The sequence below is a fragment of the Ips typographus genome, linkage group LG14, assembly GCF_016097725.1.
Source record: "Ips typographus isolate SLU linkage group LG14, UJ_Ityp_2.0, whole genome shotgun sequence".
NCBI classification, from domain to species: Eukaryota; Metazoa; Arthropoda; class Insecta; order Coleoptera; family Curculionidae; genus Ips; species Ips typographus.
In genome coordinates, this window is record NC_138435.1 from 5140396 (window position 1) to 5150049 (window position 9654).

General features: G+C 36.9%; 1 protein-coding gene across 1 annotated transcript; it reads left to right on the forward strand.

The window, feature by feature from the left end:
• Window positions 1–1165: 1165 nt before the first annotated feature.
• Window positions 1166–1965, forward strand: LOC145737485 (uncharacterized). The gene is made up of 3 exons (XM_081992189.1): window positions 1166–1482; window positions 1570–1863; window positions 1925–1965. Exons 1-3 carry the CDS (start codon window positions 1419–1421, stop codon window positions 1963–1965), a joined length of 399 nt encoding a protein of 132 aa, XP_081848315.1. The 5' UTR covers window positions 1166–1418.
• The last annotated feature ends 7689 nt before the right edge of the window (window positions 1966–9654 follow it).

Genomic DNA, 9654 nt, shown 5'->3' on the forward strand with positions numbered 1-9654 from the left:
TTTCCAGCATTCTCCTTTTATATCTATAATTCCACATATATCTATTTAACGCTTAACATCTGCACAATCAACAACAAAACCAACAAACAGGCTTCTTACCTACCCTGTATGGTGTATATCAGGTTTTGCAGCGTTGCCACATCTACGATCTACATATAAGCGCGTTCAATAATACTATTCCTAATAATAATAATAATAATAAAAAAACCCCTTTGGTACGTTTATAGGGTTCATAATGAAGTATCTTTAGAGGGTAGTGAGAACTCCTTACACCCCGTCAGAGGGCGGCAAATTTGAATTCACTACTCTAGCAAGCCAGCGCATACGATATTCAGATTCAAATTAATCCAAAACTAATCATAGTATCACAACCCCCTTTGGTACATTTATAGGGCTCATAATGAAGTATCTTTAGAGGGTAGTGAGAACTCCTTACACCCCGTCAGAGGGCGGCAAATTTGAATTCACTACTCTAGCAAGCCAGCGCATACGATATTCAGATTCAAATTAATCCAAAACTAATCATAGTATCACAACCCCCTTTGGTACATTTATAGAGCTCATAATGAAGTATCTTTAGAGGGTAGTGAGAACTCTTTACACCCCGTCAGAGGGCGGCAATTTGGAATTCCCTAGTCTAGCAAGCCAGCGCATATGACATTCAGATTCAAATTAATCCAAAACTAATCATAGTATCACAACCCCCTTTGGTACATTTATAGGGTTCATAATGAAGTATCTTTACAGGGTAGTGAGAACTCCTTACACCCCGTCAGAGGGCGGTAAATTTGAATTCACTACTCTAGCAAGCCAGCGCATACGATATTCAGATTTAAAAAATTCGCGGAAAGCACGGATTACTTTGCCGACAAAAAAGTCGGCACGCTTTGTGTAACGGTCAAAAATGTTCGTTCTTCGTCTTTCTTATAATTTTTGTCTTTTGTCTTTGTTTATTTTAAAGTTTCGGCCATTCCAATTTTGTCCGGCGTCAGTTATTTTGCTGGATAGTGCATTCATTTCTATTTGGTTTGTTGAAGTGAGAGGTGGTTGCTGGAAAAATGTAAGTAATTAAATACTGGTCTAGCATCAAAGAAATTTCAGTTAAAATATTTTGAAGTTTAAGCGATATGTTTTAATTGCCCATCGTTTAATTTAGTAAAATTAGACTAGTAGTGATCGACCGATACCGATACCGATATAGCGGCCGATATATGTATAAAATATCTGCCTCGCGGGGCCGACATTTTTTTATAAAGAATTAAAAGCTACCAATTTTGGGAAGGAAAAAACGTATGGGTCCAAAATTTCATATCGGTCGATCACTAGACTAGACTACATTGTTGGTTGTTTAAATTACCCGCTTTTCAATTACATTACCAAATTGTTTCAGGAGCGAAAATAATACTGGGGGTGAAGGGATGATGCCAGAATTTAGTCTGGCATCCATCCCTGAGGAGGATGAGGACATTTTGTTGTCCGATGGTATGTAGAATTAACATTTACAACAAATTTATCGCACCACCAAAACTTAAATAAATCGGAAAAATTTGTATTTTTTTTTTTTTGCAGGATCGATGGTGGAGGAAGTGAAGGAACAACCACGCCCGCAGCGGCCCGAGCCTGGTCAACAGGCCAGCGTGCACAGCACTTACAGGTGCAGGGGGGCACTTGCAGGTGCTAGTGGCCCTGCAGGTGCAGGCCGGAGCCGTGGGCGTGGAGGTGGGCGAGGAGGCCCTGCAGGTGCAGGCCGGAGCCGTGGGCGACGAGGCCGTGGAGGTGCAGGCCGGAGCCGTGGGCGTGGAGGTGGGCGAGGAGGCCGTGGAGGTGGGCGAGGCCGTGGAGGTGGCCTTCGACTTACCAATAGTAAGCTTTCAGCAATAAAGCATATATTTTTTAAATAATAATTATTTTCTTCTTTTTGCAGACCAATTAATTATAGCCCTGCTGAGGAACATGTTAAGATAAGATTGTTAGATTGTAAGAATAAAATTGTTTGAAAATACCATGTTTGCTTTATTTACTGCCAACTCGTTACAGCCACCAGAACAGCAACAATTTTGAAACTTATTTTTTCTAGGAATAATATACTATATAGGGTGATTCACGGTGATGGTTAATTAGAAGTATCTAGAGAACAACTCAATATTTTTTGTTGAAATTTCGAGTGTAGCCTAGGTTGGGTCCAATCTCTCTATTTAAAATATTTTGAACTTTCCGGTGTTGCCAGATCAGTCAGAATAAACACCAACTTTTGATTTTCAAATGGAAGTCTGTTTTTAATCTCATTTCTGAATTCCTCGCAAGAAGGCTAGTAATTAATTGTTAATACTTCCCTATACCTATACCTATATACCTATCGCACCGTTCCTTAGATATTTTATAAAAATGGTGAACTTGTCAGCAAAACGGTGGTCTAAACTTTAATTAATTTCTCCTGACAACATTAAGTCCTGACAGTTTTGCTGATGTGACCTTTTGTCTTCAGTTAGACAATACTACATGGTTGAAAAGCCCAGACACAAAAAATGAAAAAAACCTACAGTGTGGTTAATATTAACCTTTTAGTCGGACAGATAAAAAAACTGTAAAAAGTCCATTTTATTAAATGGATATACCAGGTGTCCAAAAGCACCCTGGACATAGGAGATTAACATGGGAAAACGGTTTTGATTTTTTTGCGTCTGTACGGTTGATTTGATTGAAAAATCGTAATAATGAAAGTTGTAGTACCTATCACGAACTAGTTTTCTGTATTTTTTTCAGATCTCTAGCTTGAGCCCTTTTGTCGTTAAACACGAACAAAAATGCGAAAATTTAAACTTGCTTCGGCTTCGCCTCACGCTGCATATATGTCCTTTCCGCTCTTAATATAGAATATACTATTTTACAACGAGCGCCTTCAACACAATATCTCAGAAATGATTCTTTAGGTCAAATTACACTAGTCAACGTGATATTATTCCATTTTGCAACAGAGTGATCATGTGACACGAAGTGCGCTCTATAAGCTCTCGTCAAATAAGAACGTATCAAATTGACTCTCTCTTAAGAGAACTGTTGTGTGTTAACTGTAAACCAAGAATATTAGATAAGACGCAGTCAAAGGCTTTTGTTAGATCGCAAAGCAGTCCCCAACGTCGAAACTGGTATTAACTTATTCAACAAGTATATTGATACCCATAGTCGTAGATTATTCATTACGAAATCCAAACTGACATTCAGTGAAAAGCAACAATGACCTGTTTACCCGTTGCCCGACAACCGCCTATACAGTGCAGGCTAAAAGTTAAAATTTTCTCATTTTTGTTCGTGTTTTACGACGAAATGGCTCAAGTTAGAGATCTGAAAAAAATACAGAAAACTAGTCCGTGATAGGTACTACAACCTTCATTAATACGATTTTTCAATCAAATCAACCGTACAGGCGCAAAAAATTCAAAACCGTTTTCCCATGTTAATCTCCTATGTCCAGGGTGCTCTTGGACACCTGGTATATAATATTAATTTCTCTTGCTGTGGCTGTTGATTGTTTTGAGTTATTTTAATCGAAGCAATTGTTTTTTGAGCAAATTTTTTCCCCTTGAGAGGGGTGAAGAGAGGGGGGTTTTGTCTGATTTTTTTCACAATTTTAGTTTAGTGTCCAAAAAATTAATTTTTTGCAAAAAATGTCCTAAAAATATAGGGTTATGTCAGTGTCCTAAAAAAATAATTTTAAACGAGAGTGTTAAAAAACTATTAGGTTAGGTTAGTGGCCATAAAAACTGTCAAAAACAATTTTTAAAGGTAAAAAAAAAATAAAATATACAGAGTGAACTAAAAATTATATATACCGAGTGGCTCAAGAAACAACAGTGCGCGCGGGCGCTTTAGTTACGGATGGCGGCCATTTTCTCCCTCTTCCTGGTATGCGTGTCCACGTGCTTGATCATGTGATCCTTCCTGATAAAGCCCTTGCCGCATATCTCGCACGCGTACGGTTTCCTGCCCGTGTGACAGCACAAGTGCCTTCTCAAATCCGCTTTGTAATTAAACGTTTTTGGGCACGTATCGCACTTGTGCGGTTTATCGCCCGTGTGTTTCTTCGTATGTCGTTTGTAGGTTTCATCATCAGGAAACCGTTTACCGCACCGGGAACACTTGAACGGTTTATCACCACTATGGAAGGTGTTGTTGTGTTGAGTGAGATAACAGGGACGATTGAACACCTTATCACAGTCGTAACATTTGATTTTCCGCTCCTCCGAAGCACGAGGGGGAGAATTCTCCTTTTGTTCCTCCTCCAAATTGGTCAACAACACCTCCACCTCATTAATTCCTAAGGTGGTTAGTCCTCCAAATTCAGTTGTCAAATTGGTGGTGTAATTCTCCATTATTACAGGATGAGGGTATTCCTGAAGAGGACAGTAGTACTGTCCCATACCAGCCACGTTCGCATACCCATGTAGTTCCGCCAGAACCTGCGCAAAACTGGGCAAAGGCTGGCTCACATCCAAATCACCCGTAGTACTGCTGGTGGTAAACGTATCCTGCGTAACGTGGGAGGCCAACTCGTTTGGGTACTGCTCCGCCAAGATAGGCACCACATCCACCACGCTGTCGCTGCTCCTCGAATCCTCCTGACTATTATCCTTACTAGCCGAGGAATTCCTAGCTGGATGGTGATGGGCGCTGATGGGCATGATAGCTGGATCAGGCAGCCCACTAGATTTAACCGCTTTCTTGTGCAACGTGGTGTTGTAGTGTCTCTTTAAATGTCCGGAACTGGTGAACCACTTGTTGCACGCGGTGCAATTGTAGGTTTTCGGTCTGCGTGCTTCGTTACTCTTCCAGTTGGTACTCTTGGTGGGAGCAGGAGCTAGTGGTGGCGGTGCCGGAGCCTCATAACCACTAAAACACTCTGAAACACCCTCGCTAGAACCACCATCAACCACAAACTCCCCTTGGTAACCTGTTGGTTGATTATTCCCCAAACTAATCATCCCCGGCACGGTATGTCCCTCCTTTTCCTTCTCCCACGTTTGACTGACCATTTTCTGACTATCCAAATCCAGTATCTCACTCTGACTCACCTCCTCCTCATTCATGGGTGTTTCATAATAATACTGGGGGTCACCCAAATTGTTGTGCTCGATGAGGAGGGAAGCACTCTTGTACACCAAACCACACTTCTCGGACTGTTTGGGACTGGGTGAGGGTGTGGGTTGTAGTGGATAGTTCACACTGTACACCGGTCTGTTGTACGGATTATACCGAGCGTTCAAATATTTACTCTGAGTGCAATCCATATTAATTTTTCCAAAGAGAAAAAACAAAAAAAATACAGTCACCCGAAAATAACGTAGCGTCCGACTCCGACCGTTGACTGACTGAAACTGAAACTTGTGCATTGGCCCACTCTTGGTGGGGGGTTGGTGGAGGTGGTGAGGTGTGGTTTTGGAAATGCGTGAGTTATATACAGGGTGATTCAGGTTTTATTACACGAATTTTAACCACGTATTCTACGTCCCAAAATAATTCCAGTTTGCTCTATAAACTATATCCAGAAAATGCGACTTTTGGGAAAGAGAGGGTGTTGAAGTTTTTTAACAAAAAAAAAAAGGTTGCCAATTTTACGAGCAGTTAATTCTTTAGTCCAACGTTGCAGAAAATGCATTGAAGTCAAAGGACACCATTTTGATCAATTATTATAATTTTTTATCAAATGTTTAGTTCTTTATTGCTTACAATTAGTTTATTGCCTCGATAAGTTCGAATTTCGATTACTCGAAATCGGTGGGTCGGAAAAAAAAATTCCAAGAAACCTTTTTCCTTCAAAATTAAACATTCAACGGAAAATGGAAAAATCAATGATATTTTTATAACAAGCATTGCCGTACTTTTTTTTCTTAAAAATTATCAGGTGACTTATTAATACACGCGCCGCGCCACGGGTGAAGATAAAACAATTTTTTAATTGGCGAATAATCGGCTTTTTTTGTTTATGAAAACCACAAAGTTTTATTAAAATATGTATAAGAGTTTTGAAAAAAAAAATAACTTTGTGTTTTTTTTTTATAAAACTTCAACACCCTGTAGTTCCTAAAGGCGCGTTCTCATGAGTCAGGTTTAGTTGACCGATTATAGTTGATCAACAAAAATTGAATATAAGTTGAATCAGTTTTTGTTCACACATTTCAACAGAACATGTTTCAATTTTATTTTCGGTCGGTCGACACGATATCACTGTCGAGCTCGATATCCCTATATCAATACAGTTGAAAACGGCGTCGAAAGCAGTTGTATGTGAAATTGTAAATACAATAAGTATTTTAGTAAAAGAAGAATTAAAAACGATTTTATTAATTAAGTAATAGTAAGACCATCAGTTTCCATTTCTTTGATAATTGAACCCAAAGCACTTTCTCTTGCATCTCTATTTTTATATTTATCTAGTCGATGGTTCCATAGACAATCATGCTTATGATAAAGTTCTAAGAATTTTAACATCACGCTTTCAGACCACTTGAGGCTCATTTTTAAGATTAAAAATATTTAATACGTTCAAAATAAAAAAAAACACAACTGACAAAATAAGCCCAAAATGCACGTGTGACTGCCGGTTGAAAACAAACTGAAGGTTCAACTTGAATCAACTGTAGTGATAGGTTGTTCCTACGTGTCAAGACGGGTTTCAACTTGAAAGGAATTGGAAAACAACTCATTACTTGAACGATAAAGTTTGACTGGGTCAAACTGGATTGACGTTGCTAATGTCAAATAGTTAATTTCAAACGCATAATTTAATATTTATCCGTACATCCCGTATTTTAAGTCTGCTATTAAATGATAAAATACCATATGTTGATACCTTGGTTAGATCAAGTTTTATGACTTATGCTCGTAGGAAGTTTTTTATTGAGAGGTGAGATGGTTTTACTTTTGAAGCAAATTTCACCGTTAAAGAAATTAATAAATAAAAAAAAATGTCCAAGGAATTTACAGAGCTCCTCACACTCTCCCTAACCTTCTTTCAGAAAGGGGGTGAAAGGGTTTCTAAATTACAATCAAACCTAGTACAAAAATAAAAAATTATTTGTGAATGAACTTAAAAATCCATTAGAAAAGGAAAACATTTTAAGCAAATTTCACCCTTAAGGAAATTAATTTAAAAAAACCCTACCATCATTCTTCTGAATAACCTAACTTAAAGTAAAAATGCAAAAAAAAAACAGTATTTTTGATATGTACAAACTTAATTGGTTACTGTCAAGGTGACAGTGACAGGTCGACAAATAATTTGACAGACAAGGTCGTATTAAGAAAGTGTTTGCAAAAACTCCCCTGGCGGGCGAGTGGTCTGTTTTAATCGTGCTTTTTTTTTCTCTTAATTTCAGTGAGTTACGGCCTAAAAATCGCGGTGTAAACACACACACCCAAACCAAAAAAAACTAAACAAAACAAATGACGCGCTCTGATGATGGCTAATACAACAAACAAAACAAAAAAAAACAAAACGTAAGGTTCAAGGTGAAAGCTAGAGACGAAATTCAATCAAGACGGCCATGGATTGCACGTTTCGGCGGCTTTGACTCACTTCGGCTCTTTTTGTTTTTGTTTGGTTTTTACGACCCTTTGAAAAGTATTTCAAGCAACGTGACTTCCCTAGAGCTGTAAACTAGACTAGACAGGGTTGTAAATTAGCGTTTTGACAGGTAATTGGGGCAAAATTGTCCGAAAAATGTCTTTGCCGGCTGGCGTGTAATAACATTTTTATATGCTCCTAAAAATGCTTAAGTGGCAAACAAAATAATGGTTTTTAAAAAACACAATTTTATTTCGGCCAAGTTACAAAATGAGCTTAATAATATGGAACTGAACTCAGACACTACGTGTCTAGTAATTTAAATAGTTAATTAATTTAATTTATTAATTTATTAATTTAATTATTTTATTTTTTATTTTTAGACGGTTTTGAAATATTTTGATGCTATGCTGCTTCAGGAGCATTTGGAAGCTTCTAGATGCTGTTTTGGAGCTTCTAAACTGTTTTGGAAGCTTTTGAAATCTTTTTAGACGAGTTCAAGAGCATTTAGAAGGTTTTTTAGCATCAGTTTAAAAAGCGTATTGAAGGCTCTGAACCGCTTTGACAAAAATACAACTTGGATAAATTTATATGCTGTGATATACGGTCATCGATTGAATAGCAGATAATTTTGGTTTTTAGGAGTTGAAATGTAGTAGAAGTCAAACTTCACAGTTTAGCTGACGTTTTACATAATTTATTTTTGTATCCTCCGCACCTACGGATTTAAAAATCAAAGTCAAGAGAAAGCATAGCAAAAGCAGCTTTTTCAACCAATTAAACAATTCAATCATAAACTACGAACAGTGCTGCAATTTACGCAAATGCTGCCCATGTTGACTTATCATTTTGAGTTTATCACATAACATTTTTGACTGAAGCGATATTATTTCATTTGGCCACCTTGTATTTGCAGTCCAAGTTCTGCAAGACAAAACATTGTCTGGGATGTCTTCAAAAGGCGCCTAACAATTTATTAGGATAGAAAGTCATAAAAGTCGCTTTTGGTTAGACTAGAAACCTTATCTGCTTTCAATACTAAAACCAGGTGTCATTTCGGTTTAGCAAAGTATACCAGGGTAAAATAGAGCAATAAAACATTGCATTTATTTTTGCTAGTTATATTTACAACCAAATATAATGGTTTTTAAAAACCAGATTTATTTCAGACGAGTTACAAAGTGAGCTTAATAATATAGAACTGAACTCGAGCATTTTATTTCTAACAATTTTGTATAAAAATAGTTGCTTGACTTACTTGCACTACATGACTTAAGTATAAACATTGGGTATTCCTAATTAAAGGGTTAGGTATGCAACATAAAACTTGCTAGGTGAACTTTTGCCAGTACATACATATAACTTAACATTTTATGGAGGCTAAAAGCCCACACAACTCACACCTGTACTTTCCGGTATCTTTTTTTGAATGTAGTAATTGTAAAAGTTGGCTATAATACAATATATAAATTTTTATTCAAAAACATAGAAGCCTTTGAGCCAATTATCAACATTTTATAGGCAATTTCAAAGCTTCAAAACCATTTTTACCTGGAAATGTAAAAATCAAAAACAACAATCATGAAACTCGACTAAAAGGCTTAATTTTTGGCTTTTAAGATACATTTTAAACTATACTACCAACAAGAAATCTGGAACATTAATAGATGATAGACCAATTACAGATTTCTGAGCCATTTTCAACATTTTGAAGGCAATTACAACGCTGAAAAACTACTTTTTATGTGGAAATGTAAAAATCAGTGACAACAATCATGAAACTTGACTAAAACCCTTAATTTTTGGCTTTAAAGGTAGATTTTAAAGGGTATCAATAAAGAAATGTTAGTCAAAACCTTGGAAATAGACTTGATAACTTATTTGCAATTTTTATTATTTAATATCCGACAGGGCTATGGTTTCATCAATAATGACACCTATTAAGATCAATTATCTACGAAATAATGTCTAGGGCGTTATTTTTTATAATGCCCTTAGACTCTTTATTTAAAGTAGATTTCCCCTACAATTTTTCTTAAAACTACCTAGATGAAACATATCCAAAAAGTTTTTTGACGCAAACAAAATTACAA